This window comes from Lissotriton helveticus, chromosome 7, assembly GCF_964261635.1.
Source record: "Lissotriton helveticus chromosome 7, aLisHel1.1, whole genome shotgun sequence".
Lineage (NCBI taxonomy): Eukaryota > Metazoa > Chordata > Amphibia > Caudata > Salamandridae > Lissotriton > Lissotriton helveticus.
The window spans coordinates 1283854933-1283873788 of NC_136068.1; the positions used below are offsets into that span (position 1 = coordinate 1283854933).

The window sequence follows — 18856 nt, forward strand, 5'->3', positions numbered from 1 at the left end:
CTGGCGGTGGGGGGGGAGAGTCTGACACGGGGAGTTTGGTAGCAGAATAGGGATCCCTTGTGGTCACGCCGATATTCCTTGATAGGTAATCCTGTATGTAGCTGAGATTCCCATCCGGCTGCGCGGAATCGCGCTGACCGCGGCCTAGTTGGCTCTTGCATATATCTCCTACTTTATTCGGATCAGCACTAGAAAATGCCATTCATGGGGTAATTAGTTATTGTTAACTGTTATGTAGAATAAGAGTGTAGCATGTGAAAACTGGCGTAGACACTGATGGAGTTTCTAATGACATTTGGAGCGCATATGCAATTTTCCCCACTAATATACATGCTTTACTCCTGCGCCGCCCTGCCTCCGGGATGTGGGCCATGTATGGCTGTGTATCAACGTTGAGACTTATTGTTCCTACTGGTTACATGTCAACTGGGTCGATAACTGTGTGCATTGTACCTTTTTCCTGTCTTCGCCACAATAAAAAATATTTCCAAAAAAAACAAGGGCCAGGGGTCAGGTAAGTATCAAAACTGCACTGCCAGCGGCACAGGTGTGGCCGTGTGCAGATGTCAAAATCTGAGTTCGACCCAATGCTTTCCAATGGAGACAGGCGATGCCTGGAGTCTCACTGCTTGCAGGTGAGAAGATCGGTTTGCAGGAGCCAAGCTTTGGAGATTGTGGTACTCAGGAGGGGTGGGGGGCACAAAGCAGCACTAAGTATACACCAACAGCGGCACAGGGGCACAGGGGCAGCTGGGTGCAGATGTCAGACGCCAAATGCTTTTCAATGAGGATTCTTGGGTCGGCAAAGAGGCTGCAGGTGTTGCACTGGAGGTTGCAGGAGGAAGAACGACAGCTGAGGTAAGATGTCAGTTACGGACCTGCATCTTGTTTGCCTCTGGTGCCTGAAAGGCGACCATGACGCGAAGACCTTCACCAATTTCCGCGCCATGCACCTTGAGGGAACAGTCCCTCAAGCTCCTTGCTGCTCGATGAGCTACGCCGTGACAGTCTCAATCCCGTTTGAGAGAAGATTCCGGAATCCGTCGCATAGTCTGAGATTCTTGTTGCATTCCAAGTCATCGGGCCACTCTGATAAGTAGCTCAAAAAGTAAGAAGTTTAAGCGGTCTTTGACTTCACCTCGTCCGTTGGCTGACCAATCGATGGAGGGTCTCAAATCCATGAGTTTCGAGGCCGTGTGCTGCATATTTGTGGCTGGGGGTGAGTGCTTGAAAAGTTTCAACAGTCAGTTCACCATTTTATTTTGTGATGTTGCAAGAAGGACTGAGGTCTTTTGTTGCAAGAAGGACTGAGGTCTTTTGTTCTATAATAGACCTGCGCCTTCTCAATTAGGATACGTTTAAAATGCTCATGCTCACTCAAGTACTGTCTGCCCTGGAGCCAGGAGACCGGTAGGTACTGTTAGACATACAGGAAGCATTCTTCCACCTTCCCGTCCTGCCTGCCCACAGGCGCTACCTGCTTTTCATGGTGAACTGCAAGCACTTTCATTTTGCTGTGCTCTCTTTTAGCCTTACCAGTGCCCCTCAGGTGTTTACCAAGGTGATGGCGGTGGTTACAGCGCCTCTACAGAGATCAGGGGTGCCGATCTTCTCCTATCTCAGTGACTGGCTGTTGAAGGCAGGCTTACCCCAGACTGTCTTCTCCCATCTTCAGATTACAGCGGACCTCCTGCAATCGCTGGGGTTCACGAACATTGTACCGAAGTCACATGATCAGCATGACCTGGCTGCCTTCCAGGTCGAGGGAACGTTCCCGGTATAGACTAGACCCTAAAAAGAGCATTGTCGTTCTACCTTGACCACACAAGAGAGTTCCAAGTGGACAACCAACTCTTTATGGGGGTATGTTGGAGCGAAGAAAAGTAAAGTCATGCAGAAACGGACTATTTCCCAATGGATCACACACTGCATTATAATCTGTTGCATATTGGCCAAGAAGCAACTCCCTGAGGGTTTGCGTACTCATTCCGTCAAGGCTGCGACCTCTGCGTTAGCATGCAGAGTCCTGGTCCTTGACATCTGCCAGGTAGCAACGTGGGCCTCTCTGCACATGTTCATAAAACACTACTGCCTGGTCAGTCTGTTCCATTGGTACTGGCTTTTTGACCGTTCGGTCCTGCAGGACCTCTGGATATTAAATAGTTTTCCAGACCCACCTTCGAGGAGGTATTGCTTGGGTATCTATTACAAGGTAAGGAATCTGTGACTAGAAGTCTCTGTCAGATGAACAAGTTACTCACCTTTGGTAACACCTTATCTGGTAGAGACTCTAGCCACAGATTCCTTACCGTCCCACCCATCCTCCCCACTATGTGAACGGATTTCTAGGGACAAGACTTTCCCTTCTCAGGGCCCTTAGTTTTCCACACCAGTGGTCAGTGTACTTTGTTGCTTTGCGCTTCTGGTGTGAAAAGTCATGAAAACAAACTGACCTCAGCGCCTGTATGACTAATAAATTACCATTGGTGCTTCAGCAGGGAGGCTCTCACTCATTCATTGGCTTAAAATTTGTTGGCATTATGTAAGCCAATAAAGCACTACTCGAAAGAGAAAATTTTAAATATATACAAACAATATTTATTTTATAACGAAATCCTGGAAACATTTTTACCAATACAAAGGAAGATGAGATATTTATTAAAAGAATTATGAAGCCTACACATTTACCTTTGCAAAGTTAAATGCTTTGTTGTGGAAAAGAACAGCACCATGTGTTAGTCACATTTTTAATTTTAAACCTTGAAACATGGCTGAATGTCAGAATATTGTGTACAAAAATATAGTTCCACAAAATATCATAGCCAGAATATTGGATTACACAATGATGTAAATGTAAGAATATATAGGTAAGCATAGATTTAGCACTCTTCACTCCATATCCATGTACCTTGAAGACATATGTATCCTCAAAGTAGATGTACATGGAGTTAAATATAGTAAATCTGTACTTACCTATGTATGACTACCTTCACAGAATTGTGGTTGTCTTTATTCTGGCTATGATATTTTTTTTAACAATATTTAAAGCACAATAATCTGAAGTACCATGTTAAAAAAAATTGAACTTTCTTGAAAGCTAAGCTGAGGGGCATGTTTCATCTTAAGCTAAACCACAATATTATAGGCATATTTGGTCTAATTTCCTCCTTTTCTGTTGGCTATATGAAAAGAAATGTGATGATTCTTTTCTTTCTGGTCTCTTTGAACTGCTCCTGCCTTACAGTTTTTCTGTTCATTTTTGCAAAGTACTATAAAGGCAATAAAACATTTTTCCCTTAACTAGAAAAAAGCAGTGGTGTTACCATGTACCGAATTGCCTCCACCCAATCAAACAGAGAAATGCAATTTTAGCAAGGTTAAGTCCCTAATTTTCACAGCTCAACTTAATAACTTCCTTTTGGACTGTCAGTGTAAATACTGACATTTTCTCAACATCTTCTGATCACTAGATTTCTGCTTTTCTTGCCAGAGGAGCTCCCCTGAAAACCTCCATCTCTCATAGCTTGAAACAGTCTGCACCCGGGTATACTGACAAGCTAAGCACTGCTGCAAAGCTCTAGAGCAATCTTAGAGACGTAGTTATAGTCTGGAAGCTAAAGCCACATACTGTTTGGCTATTTGAAGGTAAACATCAGAGGTCAGGGAGGCACATATAGACTTTTGCTCCTCTCACCTTGAATGTTCCACCAATCTATCTAGAGAATTCTTCAAAACCATAAAATAATTCTTGCTCCTACCTTGCTTTTCCATGAAAGTCCACCTTGCGCTAAACTATATGAATCTCCTGCCACCCTTTTTCCAATAAAATTCAGCTCAAACAGAAGTCTTTTGCTTCTGACACACGCAACTCTACTCCTGCGCCCTCAATTTAGTCCATCTCATGCAGCTTCTCTGGCTCTTCATCCACGGATTGTGCCTCCTCTTTAGCTAGTTTTAACTCCTATAGCTAAATGCATCTATACTTGAGGTTGAAATCGGGTTTCTCCATCCCATGTGAAGCCCATCTGATTGACCTTCACGGTAAAACTTTGTTGCATAATTTGTGTCATATAATTAATCTCTTGTTCACATCTGCTATGTTTCGGGCAAAATGGAAGCAGCCACAAATTGGCACTTACCTGAAAAAGCTTTCTGGCAATCCCACTCTCCTCAAATACCACCTCACCTCATCTCTCTGTTGCCTTTCTTTTACAAAGTGGTGAGGTCAGTTCTCAGCTTTACAGTATTCTTCATTACAGTAGGTTTTTCAACCCCGTGCGGACTTACTTGAGACACCTTAATCAACTTTCAAAATGAGCTACACTTGATCCTTCCCCATGGAGGGATGAAGGAGTTAATTCTCTTACATCTAACAGCTTAGACTACGTACATTTGGTGTCAAAAGTAAGGCTGTGGGTTGCACTTTAAACATTTATTCTAAGACAGATTACAGGTGATCTCTGTAGGCAGTTTTGTGCCTTTAATAAACCTGCAGTCATCATCATCAAACCTTTTATTTTGTCTGAACGCCATAAAGGGTTACACACACACAATTCAACATCATTAAAAACATCATGCAGGCTTCCTTTTCACAGTAAGTTGAAAAGCAGCAATAAGTTAAGATTAATAATTATTGAATACAATAGTTCTTATCACCACTATACATAGTTTATAATTTTCGTAGGGCACACTGGGTTATCCTTTTATGCAAACATCTATAGAAATTAAAATTCATATATGAGTAGAAAAATGCAGTCATACTAGGTTCTTCCCTGAGTCTTGCTCTATTTAAGCTTTATGCTGCCCCTTTTCCTAACTTTATAAAATCTGTCAAACTTTTTTATATATATTAAGTTGATGATACACAATTGAATCTCTGCTTAGAGGGATACACAGATGCAATTTCGTAATTGTTTTTCATATTTGGTGAGCTTGATGGCAATCTAAAGCTGTATACTGAAAACACTGAGGCCATCATGCTGGGTGGCCCCCAATGTCGGATTCTCAGCTTAGTGGTGCTTTGATGTGGGGCATATCCGACCCTAGTGCACAGCGTTCGAAGCTTGGGCGGGCTGACATTTGAAAAGATTCATTCATCTACCTCCCAAATTGTAAAAGTGTTCTCCATCTGCTTTCACCATTTATATTAAGCTTCTTTCTTTCCTACCCGCCTAACATTTTTGAGTTATTAGGGCGATAGTAGGCATCTGCTTCTAGTACAGCATTGTTACCTGTTTAAGCCTCTCTTTCTACCTCATTCATCCTGTGCAAATGGTTGAGCTTGCTGCAGCCCATTTGCCCCTTGATCCTCCTCACAGAGAATATGTCTCGTCACTTGACCCATTTACAATGCTTGCCTAATCCAAACATGTGAGAAAGTGGCTCTATATATACTGGACTAGAATGCAGTACAGTGTGTATAGAGTCCACCAACCCCAGAGGTAAAACAGAGGTTAAAGTCAGAACTGACCTTACTCTCCAAAGTGGTAGCTTGATCGAGCAGTAAGGCAGTACCAGAGGACAGTGTAAAGCACTGGTTGTACACACTCAGTCAGCAAAAGGTTTCACACACTCAAGGGCTGAACTCCTGGCCAATTGTTTGTATATCCAAAGATATAGTTGTTTTATTTTTAGAGCCAACAGTTATAGAAATATACTTTTCTCGATATGAGTATTCTCATTTAGTTACTTTGCAAAGCAGTAATAAAGGTTGTGCACACAATAGTTACAGTACAAACAGTAAGCAACACAGTTCTGAGGCACAGTCTAGCATTGAGCTCAATGGGTTTTTCATAGATAAGTACAGTTGATTACTCTATGGATTACTTTGGTAATACCCGGACTAGATCTAAGATTCCGTCCTGGAGTCTAAGCTGAAACCAGATTAGCAAAAACGTTTGTTACTGTGAGGGATTTTCAGGAATCTAAAGCTGTTTTAAAAGTTCACACTTAGAAACTTTTCGAGGTAAATATGACCATGTTATTCAATGAGAGGAAATTCAGGTTGCAGGTAAGTACGATCACGTTACGTTTGTAACCCAGCACTAGTCTCCTAGGGCCAGCACTGGGGGCTTAACTCAAAACAGATAGGTAATTACGTTTCAGTATTTCGTCCAATTTTTAAAGAATATTTGCAGTTTTCAAAAGTAGACAGAAGAAATTTCATAGAAAAGCAGACAATGGGTTCCTATGGAGAAAATACAGGTTACTAGTAAACCCGCTAGGGATTACTTTTGCCGTTCAGTACTGGGCTGAAAGGTACAGTACTGGCTTCTCCCCTGATCACAGGTGAGTACTTTCGAATTCGGACTTTGGCTGATTTTATATGAATATTTTCAGTTTTCAAAACTTCACACTTTGAAGAAATTTCATAGAAAAACAGTCAATGGTTTCCTATGGCAGAAATTTAGATTACTGGCAAACACGGTTGTGATTACTTTTGCGGTCCAGTACTGGGCTACAAGGTACAGTATTGGCTTCTCTCCTGATCCCAGGTGAGCAATTCGAAATTAGTTATTCGGCTGATTTTAGATTAATATTTTAAGGTTTCAAAACTTCACACTTAGAAGATTTTTCGAGTCAAACCAGTCAATGTTATCCAGAGGCAGGAAAGTGAGTCATCGGTTTTCAGGTGAGTACTCGACTGGTGAAGTTAAGGTTCTGGGCTTAGACTCAGAAGTCCCCCAGGGTCAGGTAGGTACAGTTAGTACACCCTCAGCGGCACAGGGGCGGCCAGGTGCAGAGTTAGTTAGGCCCAATGTTATCCAATGAGAGGCAGGGGGGCCTTCGGTTGGTAGCTGCTAGCTAGCAGGCCACACGGCTGTGGGAGCTGGGCTCCTGGTCACTTGCTCAGGGCAATTGGGGAAGTAGAATGGGGTACAGGTTGCACTACCAGGGGCACTCGGGCGGCTGGGTGCAGGGTGCTTTTGAGCCGTCGGGCGCTCAATGTTATCCAATGAGGATCTTGAAAAGGGACCAAAGGCTGCAGGCTCGGGGACGGTGGATCTTCAGGAACGACCAACACTTCGAGGGGTAAGTTGGGATCTTGGAGGATAGGTAGACACCCAGGAGATGGGCACAGGGGGCTGTGGGGCGCCGGGTGCAGGGGTGTCTTTTGAGGTTGGCAAATCTTACCCCCTGCTGGTCGCGGTCGGATGGGTCCTTTGTCCTGAGGTTGCAGGCGTCGTTGGGGTCGTCGAGGAGGGTCCTTGGGCCCTGGATTCCGAGTCCGAATCGCCGGGGGGATGTCCTCAGGTACTTGGTTCACTCCAGCACAGGCCAGGCTTGGCGGGTGCAGAGTGTGCAGGGTTCGCGGTTCCGGGCTGATGCCAGGGCTTGTTACTTGCTTTGAGCAGTACCACTGCTCGTGGGAGACCCAGGCAGTCAGAGTCACAAGGCAGTCAGGTCCACCGGGGTTTTTGAGGTTGCTGACCACTGTAGACGCCGGGGTTTAGCAGGAGCAGGTTCGAGGGTCAACAGGCCGGTAGGGCTGGGGCCAAATCAGTTGGTGTCTTCCTCTTCTTAGCAGCTGCATGGCAGGTCTTCTTGTTTCTTGTTCTTCTTTCTTGTTTTGGTATCTGGATCTGGGGAAGGAAGGTTCAGGGACCCCCTAAATACTAAATTAGGGGTGTCACAGGTAGGGCAAGGGCAGGGACCAATGGGTCCCTGTCCTGGGGTTGGTACACCCCCTAGCCTGCTCCTCTCCTGTGGGAGGGGGCAGGAGCCTAGCTGGGATTGGGCAGGGTTCCCCATCTACAAGATGGCCGGAGCCCGGGGTCGTGCTTCACCTCGCCTCCTCCACCTGAGGGGTGGAGTTGGCAAATGTTGGCACACACCCCTTCCTGATCTAGTTTTTCCCGCCAGTCTTCCCGCCAGAGTGGGGGTAGAACGGGTGGGGGCCAGTTGCTGGGTACAGCAAATGGTCTGGAGAAGCTCTCAGAGGCCTTTGAAGCTTCCCCCTTTCCATCCTGGGGAGGAGACATAGCACCTCGCCCAGGATGTGCATTGTTGCAGGCCTCTAGCGTTCTCACCTCCTGTAGTGATGACTTTGAGCCATATAGAGACACCATCCTTGAGTGCCAACATCAGTTCCATTTTTCAGCACCCTTTTATGCAGATCCCAAACTCTGCTTCTGTCTGTTCTTCCTCCAAAATGTTTTTCTTTACAGTGTGCTTGTGTTATGGGTCCCTTGAAGACTACATGCTTGAAACTGTGCTGCCCTATAGGAAGCAGATGCTGGATACTGCCCCGCATGACGTCTGCCTTTGGTGTCTCTGATCCAAGCATTATTAGAGCTCATGTGAGAAATGCTCCATGATGCACCCGAAGGCCAGCAGAAAGCGGGAGGTTAAGCTGAATATTACTGAGCACGAGAAACCAGGTCGGTCATATTCCAAATCTTGTGCCCAATTTCGTGGCAATACCTGATCCCGTTCCAGGTGTGAGAATAATTTAAGAATTCCACCCATCATCTTATTGTTTGTTGCATCTTTGATTCTGGGGCAGCTAGTGGCCGTCAGAGGGGCAATGCTGCATCTTTTGCAGAAGATCCCAATTCCCCCTGGAGAGCCTTCAAATCCCATGGATACTGCAGGGCCCCCAGACTGACATCCACCGTCAAGTGCTTCCCTGTTACCAACTGACTTGTTTGACCTTCACACAGGTGCTTAGTACTTGACCACACCCCCCTCCCTCGGTAAAGATCATGCCGTCAGCCATGGATTTGGCCCTGATTTCGGTCTCTGGTTGGAAGAAGGGTTCGACTTCATCTTCTTTGTGGAACCACATTTTTATTGATCTTTTTCAGGCTTTGACACCGCACAAATCCCAGCAATACATTGTTACTATCAGCTGACAATGCTATTACATCATTGAGATCATGCCTGTGATTCAGGTGCACAAATTCCTTGCCTGTCTGGCTAGCTAGGGCTTTACAAAGTAAATAAGGAAACAGTTATTGTCAAAGCAGTTAAAACAACAACCACTGTCTACTACCCAAAGTTCTGTAAGGGGTGCACATTCTTATGTTGTCACATATTCATGTAAAGGTTCGACTTGATCTAGACCAACATCTTGTTTTGAAGTCACCAAAACAGAGTCTGGTGTGGGAAGATTCTCCGACAGTGCCTTTGCCTCAAAACGAATATTTCAATGCCTTGAGGCCATGTTTGACTCAGATGTTGGTGGAATAAAAGACCTTCAAAATGTTCCCCTTGATGAAGACGATGAGGATGACACTGACCATTTGCTGCCTCATTACTATACTGTTGCTGGGCTGTATTTAAAATTCTAGAATGCTAGTGGTTTGATACCTCATCAGAAATCTAATTGGAATCCCTGTTGGGCCCCTCCACTAGTGAGGAAAGTGCATCCTCTGGTGCTGGTGTTGGAACTAGAGTTGTCTACTATGGCAACCAAAGCAGATTTGCTTGCAGACATTTTGCACCTAAGCTCTTCAACCGCCAAAGCTTTGGTACCCTACCACTCAATGAAACCTTGCTATTTTGGCCGTGTGGTCTGTTTTTTGAGGCGATGCACTCATTTCTTCTGGGATATGATGAGCGAGATCTTTCCTGCTCTCCTTGAGTCCCAACCCTTCTGGAATCAGCAGAGCTAAAGCCACCACTACAGCTGTAGCTAAGATCATAGCGGTCCTGGACATCTGTCATGCTGCTCCATGGGTGTCTGTCCACGTCTTCATCGGGCACTATTGTATTGACTCTCACTTCCACAGGGAGGGTAGTTTTGCATGCTGTTCCTCCCAATGTAAAGTCTTCTCCTCAGACTCCCTATTTTTGGAGGATACTACTTTGGTATCTTTTCAAGAGGTGAGGAATCTGCCATAGAAGTATCTTTCAGAAGAAGGAACATATCTTGTGTGATGCTCTTTCTGGTAAATGCTCAATCTAACCTTGGATTCATTTCTGCCATCTACACTCCCTATTCCATAGAGAAGACTTTTAGTTGATAATAAGATTCCATGTTGGATTCTGCATACTGTCCAGGTTCTCAATCTCTTACTAATGCTACCCGTCTGAGGGCGCAGAATGCTTTGTTCTTAACTGACTCAGAAAAGGGGGTGGTGATGAACAGAGTGCCTGAATTAAGCAGACCACTCTTACCCAGTCCAAAGATCAGGGCTTGATCCATCACCGTTTTTTAGCTCACTGCACCATCCCAGCTCAGAACTTGGCTATATGCAAATTAGTCTGTTCCTGTCCCAGTGCATGATGGGAACAGGGCAAACCAAACTACCAAGCCAATTCTTGTACTGGGAAGGAAACAAGCTTCCGGGGACCGGTTTCTGCCATTTCAGGCGTCGTCGGCCCGGCTTGCTTAAATCCTGATGGTGCAATGAGCAAGGGACTCACATCTGAGTATACCCTTCCACGCTTATGGTGGACAAAATGATTCAGAAAAGGGGGTGGTGATGAACAGAGTGCCTGAATTAAGCAGACCACTCTTACCCAGTCCAAAGATCAGGGCTTGATCCATCACCGTTTTTTAGCTCACTGCACCATCCCAGCTCAGAACTTGGCTTAGCTTGTCTCCTTTCTGGTGAAGAATTGGCTTGCTAGTTTGGTCTGCCCTGTTCCCATGATGCACTGGGCCAGGGACAGACTAATTTGCATATAGCCAGGTTCTGAGCTGGGATGGGGCAGTGAGCTAAATAACAGTGATGGATCAAGCCCTGATCTTTGGACTGGGTAAGAGTGGTCTGCTTAATTCAGACACTCTGTTCATCACCACCCCCTTTTCTGAATCGTTTTTGGCCACTATAGGTGTGGCAGGGTATACTCAGACATGAGTCCCTTGCTCACTGCTCCATCAGGATTCAAGCAAGCCGGGCCGACGAGGCTGAAATGCCAGAAACCGGTCCCCGGTAGCTTGTCTCCTTTCTGGTGAAGAATTGGCTTGGTAGTTTGGTCTGCCCTGTTCCCATGATGCACTGGGCCAGGGACAGACTAATTTGCATATAGCCAGGTTCTGAGCTGGGATGGGGTAGTGAGCTAAATAACGGTGATGGATCAAGCCCTGATCTTTGGACTGGGTAAGAGTGGTCTGCTTAATTCAGACACTCTGTTCATCACCACCCCCTTTTCTGAATTGTTCTTAACTGACATCATCAGCACTTAGAAATGGCATCTATACATGGCTACATACTGTTACTTCCAGTGCTTTTGTGGAGTCCGATGATACCTCTTATTGGCACACATGAACAATTGCTGAAAAGTTTACGGATCTAGTCTCATGCCCTGAGGGAATTTAAACGGTACAGACTATATGGTTAGTTTCCACCTGAAAGAGCTTTACTGAAGGTATTTGTTCACCACTGCTTTTTTTTTTTTTTTTTGCATTTACCTCTTCTGTCCTCATAATGTCTTCTGCATCCCTGTTTCCAGTGGTGATGTTTCTTGCTCTATTCCTCACCATGCCTTTTCTTGCCTGCTCTATGTCTTTTTACTTTAAAGTGTCTGCCTTTTCTTGCTCTTATCACATAGTGTTTTAAGACATTTCATACTTTGTTTTTGATTGCAGGAAGAAAGTTCTGGATTTTTACCAACGAGCCTGTCTCTCTGGTTACTGCTCTGCCTTCTCTTACAAACCCATGCAGTGCTTGCTGTCATCGGAGCTCAATGGTCACTGCATTGAGCTGATTCAGATTCCTGGACAACAAGGTCTTTCAAGTGCATGTGATCTTCCCCTGACCACAAACAAGCACAACAGTCGACGGAACAGCTGGAGCTCTGATGGTATGCTGCCTCACAGTCTTAGCCCAAATTGCCTTTGGATCCTAGTCTATCTGTGTTACCTGATAGTGCCAGTCTAGTGCCACCTCCTGAACCCCATCATGTACTACTGCCTAGTGTTTGGGTGGCCTTCCACTGACAGATTGTGCTTCCTCCCAGTGTTTACCTGCACTTCTCCCTGCAGCCCTTTCTGTTTAGTTGATTACCTTCTCTAGCTCTTCTATTATAGTGTTCTAAAACTTGCCTACCTCACGTACTTTTTTTTGTGGGAGCACATGCATGATACTTTCCCAAACTCCATTTTGTTATTGTGTCAGGGCTCCTTCCCTAGAGTTTGTTTTGTGAACATTTGTGCTGCTTTTTTAGAATCCCCTACATTGCTTTGCTTGTCTGTGCTACCTCTTTTGAATCCATTGCCTCGGTCCTATGTACACTGGCCCTTTAAACTTCTACTAATATGATGTCTATTTTGGTGGCAATCTGTGCTTCTTTCAAGGAGTTCCTTCATGTATATGGACTGACAGAGACTTCTAGCCACAGATTCCTTACCTTAGAATTGTCCCTAGGCATTAGACTGGATCCAGAACGTTTTTGGAAGCAGTACCCCGTGCATGGCTTTAGGAGGTTTTGTTCTGCTCTGTGTGCTGTGGATGATGTGTGCAGTGCCTATGTAGGATACACCCCAGAGTGCTGATGTCATTTCTTTTCTTTCCACACGAGTCGGCGGAGATCCAGAGTGAGCTACACTCAGTCAATTTTTGACTGACCCTTTTCGACTTTTTGTCTAATACTTTTTGAGATTTTTCTCCTGGTGTGGCAGGATCTTACCTATGAGGGCTGGCTTCAAGCCCTGCACCGCTTGTCACCGGCAGGTGTTGTTGACGGCACGCACCTTGTTTGCCTCTGGTGACTCGAACGATCAAAACGCAACAACCTGCATCGCCTGCCACACCATGCACCCAAAGACCTGAGGCCTCAAGCTCTTTGCCACTTGACGTGCGACGCCATTACGGTCTCAATCCCAGTCGAGAGAAAGGTCCCCGAATTGGTAGCGGAGCCCAAGATCCTGTCTCATTCCAAGTCGTCTTTGGGTAAGTCACACACGCGCCAGAAGTGTAAGAAGTCGAAGAGGTCTGTCAAAGTCATCTTATAAGACTAAGGAGCGTCGTCATTTAAGGTTGGGCTTTGTGGTTGAGCTTGCACCTTCCAGAGTTTCCAGGAGCCAGAGTGAATCCCGCCCAACTTTGCGAGTACTAGGAGGCCATGCACTTCATATTTGGACAGCCCATTTCCACTAGTTCGCCTTTGGGCCCATGGGTTTGGGAAGAGCCCCCTCTGGTTCTCCACCGGCGGTTCCTCCCTCGGCTCCATTAGAGCTCCCTCGATCCACAGCTGGATCTGACCCAACGCCCATTGTACCACCTAAACCTTCCCTGATGGTAATGCTGTTCCCGTTCTCATCCCTGACTTCAACACAGAGCCAGAGGTGCATCATCCGACACTGACTCAGATGCCGACTGAAGCCTTGCCTTCTAAGCCGGAGCCCAAGCCCTATTCTTATGGGCTTGGACTTGGGGAGGATTAGGAGGGTGTTGCAGGGATTCTGCATATACACAGAACTATGTGAAGGAATACAGGACCTTGGTGTATAGGGGCTAAGCCTTCCTACCACCTAAGTACCCACAATCCCAGGACTGACTAGCTATAGTGTCTCACTCGCTCTCCTAAACAATCACGAAGACGCAAATGATTGGACAACCCAGAACAAAACACTCCCCACTCTCTCAGGAATCGTGGTAACAAGACATGGCCTTTCACTCACTCACTCGTACTTGTTCCCAATAAGAATTGGCTAAGTCACGAGTATAGATTAAAAAGGTTTATTTTAACTATTGTGCTCTATAACGCAGTAAACGAGCCACTACCAACGAAAAAATGCACATACTCAACACAGTTACCATTGTATCAAGTCCGTATATCATAAAGGAAGATGTCATCTTATAAAGCCAGTGGACACAGGCTATAAGGCCTAACCACCCTCCCCTTGGTGAGAAGAAGTATTATTATATAATAGAAGATCTCTGGGCTTTGTCAGCAGACCCCATATCTTAGTGCCTAGATAGTATATCTACATCATAGGAACTGCACTGCTCTTCTATCTGGAAAGGTCCCTCTCCAAGTGTGTGTTAACCAAACATGCATTCCCATAATATCAAAGCACGAGTCTTCAGCAGCTGCAGCTATCTTTGCGTGTTTTGTCTAGGTGCAAGGGACCGACCAGAACAGAATAACAAGGGGCATTGTTTATTGACCTTGCTCAGTGTGTTTAGACTAAACTCCAGGAACAGGCAGAGAACGCACAAAGCAGACAGTTCTCATGTGAAAGGCATAAATAGAGTCTTGAAAACATAAATTCATGTAGTAACGTGCGCAAAAGCGGCATCATGGCAGCACAGCTCATGCTAACTTAGCGGTGTTGATAATGTCCCTATCGGCCATATGACAAGGGGTCACTGAATCCAGAAAAATACCAGCCCTTAGACCACAACATGGACTTGTATGAGAAATTGGCAGATGCCAGCAGTCTGTACACCTCTGCAGATACTGGCATGCTCTCTCCTACTGTGGCTACAGAGGAAGGGGCTTTGTTTTTCTTTGGTAGTGAAAAGGGGAGCCTAGTTCCTGGACCTTTGCCTATCCTCAGTGCCAGTCAAGACTACCGTCTTGACGGAGGTGCTTCTGTGAAGAGGGACACCTTCAGAACCTCTCGTCCCATTTAACGAAGCCCTCACAGATGTCCTGCTGGGGACTTGGTCTAAATCTTTCACAGGGGCTCCTGTGAATAGGACAATTGTCTGCCGCTACCACCCCACCCACGGGGGCCACAACTTCCTCACACAACACCCTACCGAGGAGAACTTGGTAGTCGAAGCCTCTACCTCCCATGTAAATCCTGCCACGTTCGCTACCACTCCACTGGATAGGGAATCCAAGAGGCTGGACACCTTAGGAAAGAAAATGTTTTCTACCACCAGCCTTGCACTGCGGTCTTTGAACACCGCTTGCCTTTTGGACCTTTACTCCCATGATCTGTGGGATTTGTTTGCGCAGGTGGCTGTCCATGGTCCCGGAAGAGGCCGGGACCATACTTTCCCAGGCTATCTCTGACAGGAGAGATGCAGTGAAGGTCACTATTCGATATGGGCTGGACATGACCAACTGGCTGGGCCCATGCCTGACTGAGAACAACTGGATTTTCCGGGGATGTCCAAGCATCGATTATGGACATGCCCTTTGATGGCTCCCATCTCTTCGGAGACGAGGCAGACTCCATGCTGGACGCTTTCAAGGACAGCAGAGTCATGACCCAGCTGTTGTGCCTTTCCATGGCCCCTCACCAACCCCAGGCTGCCTATTGCTGCTTTGGCGGCCATGGAAGGAGACTTCCAGCCTTGTCTTTTTTAGCCCAGCCACCACAGCTCGCAAAGCTCCCATCCTCTGTCTGGCCGAGGACTCGGTACTCACAGGACGCCGAGAGTCGGGCAACCAGGGGTCGGGCCAATTTACTATTCCCCTCGGTAGCCGCAGCCTCCAAACCCCTTTATCTGCCATCTTACCATCATGGAAACCTAATGGGAGGCCGGATATGCCATCACATGTCCCACTGGAGGTCTGGAACGTCTGATCGCTGGGTTCTTCATAGTGTCCCTAGGAGCTACTCCTCGTCGTGACTACCCCCCACTCATGCCACCCACTTGTGATAGGCTTACAGAGGACCATCTCTCCTTCATCCATCAGGAATTGATGGGGAGCAATAGAGAGGGTGCCAACGCCAGAAGTAGGTTGTGGTTGTTATTCCTGCTACTTTCCGGTACCTAAAAAGGATGAAGGCCTTCATCCTAACCTAGACCTGTGCCCTCTCAATGTCTTTCTCAACAAGAAGTTCAAAATGTTAACACTTGCTCAAGTTCTGTATGCCCTGGACTCAGTAGACCGGATGGTAGTGTTGGACTTTCATAATGCATACTTCCACATTCCCGTACTGTCTGCCCACAGGCGCTACCTGTAGTTCATGGTGGGCCATGAGCACTTTCAGTTCTCTGTGCTTCCTTTTTGCCTTACTAGTGCCCCTTGGGTGTTCACCAAGGGGATGGAAGTGGTTGCAGCTCATCTGCGAAGATCGGGGGGAGGGGCAGTCTTCCCCATAATTGATGACTGACTGTTAAAGGCGGGATTGCCCCAGGCTGTCGCTTCCCACCTCAAGACTATGGCGGACCTCCTGCGCTCGCTGAGGTTCACTATCAATGTGCCAAGTTAAACCTGGCTCCCGCTCAGATGCTCCATTTCATTAGAGCATTCTGCACAGGGTGCAGTTTTGAGGTTATTCTCCCGAATGGCAAGTTCAGGATATTCAGGTTATGAAACCGATGTTTCAGCCTCTAACCTGGATTTCGGTAAGACTGACTCTGAGGCTGCTGGGCCTCATGGCTAATGGCATCCTGTTTGTGACTCAGCCACACTGGAATATGCAGGCTCTGCAGTGGGACCTGAAGTTCCAGTGGGAGCAGCATCTGGGTACTCTATACAACATGATCTAGATCTTGGAGGGAATTCCATGAAATCTGCAGTGCTGGCTAACGAACTGCGATTGGGTCAGCAGCAGACCCTTCTCCAACCAGATCTGACAGTAGTGACACATGCGTTACTCCTGGGATGGGGTGGCTACCTCGGAGAGGTGGAGATGAGAGGACGCTGTTCTCGAGCAGAATCTGAATTCCACATCTACCTCCTGGAGCTCTGGGTGATCCGGCTGGCATTGAATGCCTTTATACCCTCCATCAAGGGAAGGATAGTGCAGGTGTTCATGGACAACACCACCGCCATGTGGTACTGCAACAAACAGGGCAGGATGGGGTTGTGGACCCTCTGTCGAGAGGCCCTGTGCCTATGGACATGGCTGGAACGTCAAGGCATATCCTTTGCGGTTCAACACCTGGTGGGTTCTCTGAATGCCAGGGCAGATGAACTCAGCTGAAGATGCCTAGCATATCACGAATGGCATCTCCATCCGGAGGTGAAGCAAGGACTCTTTAAGCACTGGGGAGAGCCTTGGTTAGATCTGTTTGCCACTGCCAAGAACACGCAATGTCATCAGTTCTGTGCACTGGAGTTTCCCAAGTGGCTCTCGCTTGGAGATGCTTTTTGTCTCGAATTAGAGCTCAGGCCTCCTGTATGCCTTTCCGCCCATACCACTCCTGCCCAAAGTTCTCAAGTCATCCTTGTAGCTCTGGACTGCCTCTGAGAGTTTGGTATCCCAAGCTGTTGGGTATGGCCATTGGCCCTTCGTTCAGGCTGCCCATTCGGGAGGATCTTCTCTAGCAGCAGCTGGGGAGGGTTCTCCACCCAAACCTGTCAATGCTCCGCCTTCATGCGTGGAGATTTAGCGGCGACCTTCCTCTCAAGTCTGCACTGTTATTTTGCCAGACAAGCATTCCCGACCAAGACTGTGTATGCCTGCTGTTGGGGCAAGTTTGTGTCATTGTGTTTAGAGAATTAGGTTGGCCCTCTTTCTGCTTCCCTCTCTCCGGTTCTTCTCTTTATCCTTTCTGTTGCCCAGCAGGGCTCTGCTCTGGACACAATAAAGGGTTACCACCTTGCTCTGATAACCATAAAGGGCCATCTTTTTGCCATTTCAGTCGTTCGGTGGTTGCCTGATCAGCCATCCCTCTTCAAATTACCTGTTTTAAATAGGTTTTTGAAAGGTTTGCAACACGTTTCCACCTTTGCCCTTTGTCATACCTCAGTTGGACCTTAATCTGGTCTTAACTTTTCTGATGTGCACTCCCTTTGAGTTGGCTGTCACCACTGCGTTAGCACACTGGATTCTGGTCCTGGATATCTGTTAGACAGCAACGTGGGCTTCTCAACACATATTCATGAAGCATTATTGCCTGGACAGTCAAATCCGTTGGGATGGGTACTTTGCTCGTTTGGTCCTGTAGGACTTTCTAGTGTGACATAGTTTGCAGACTGAGGAGGTATTGCTTGGGTACCTATTCAAAGGTAACGAATCTGCAGCTAGAAGTCTTTATCAGATGAAAAATGTACTTACCTTTGGTAACTCCTTATATGATAGAAATTCTATATAGCTGCAGATTCTTTACCGACTGACTCATCCTTCCCGCTCTGCAAACGGATTTCTAGGGACAAGACTGTTCTCTTTTCAGGGGCCCAGTTTCCTACACCATTGATCAGCATTCTTCATGGCTCCACGCTCCTGACGTGGAATGTTGCTAAAAGAAACTGATGTCAGCACGCTGGAACTGCACCTATAAAGATACAGCACTGTGTACGTCACTTCTGGTGTGGACAGAGCTATGTGGAGCCGGCGCCCAGGGGTACTGCTCATGAAAAATTTCCGGATCTATTCTGGTGTTTTGGGATAATTCTAAGGTAAGGAATCTGCGGCTAGATGGACTCTCTACTAGATAAGGCGTTACCGTAGGTAAGTAACTTGTTCATTTGTGATGGATCCAAGAGGCCTTATGTTATAGATTACATGTGCACTGCACCAATGGATGCTGTTTTCGACGAACTGCTTTGTTTTACTGCAGCCTTAGAACCCATGTATCTGCATGATGTTGCTGGCAACTCCTACCTCACTGTTAATTCTCGAGATACTAGGCAGATTAGTTGAAGAGCATCCAGCAATAAGCCAGACTGTTCAGCCAATTCTGTACTTTAGGAGCCGTCCTCTTGCCTCAATGAATAGCCACTTCCATTTTGGCCAGGAGCAGACCTAGTGAAGCAAACCGCCTAACCCCTTTAGGGAAGTTTACTGTATATCCCAATAAGGCCACCTCTGGATTTGGAATGAGGGGCAAGTGAATCATTTTCCCCAATGAGCAGTAGATTTGTTTCCAATAAGCCTGCAGCTGTGGTCATGTCCATGCAAGATGTGTGAAGTCAGCTTGGGGCGCAGCGCATTTCAGGCAAGTGTGTGGTCTGGATGGGTCTATCCTATGCGCTTTCACGGGGGTGAAGTATGCGCGTCGCAAAAACTTTAAATGGAGAAATTTGTGTTTACTGTTAAGGAACACTACCT

At 46.6% G+C, this 18856-nt stretch overlaps 1 protein-coding gene across 4 annotated transcripts in view; it reads left to right on the forward strand.

Moving 5' to 3' along the window:
* Window positions 1-18856, forward strand: part of TMEM94 (transmembrane protein 94) — a 968231-nt gene that overhangs the window by 678566 nt on the left and 270809 nt on the right. For all 4 annotated transcript variants that reach the window (XM_078654522.1, XM_078654523.1, XM_078654524.1 and 1 more), the window contains one exon: window positions 11540-11754. In XM_078654522.1, the coding sequence (XP_078510648.1) occupies window positions 11540-11754 (215 nt within the window). The remainder of the gene's footprint in view (window positions 1-11539; window positions 11755-18856) is intronic.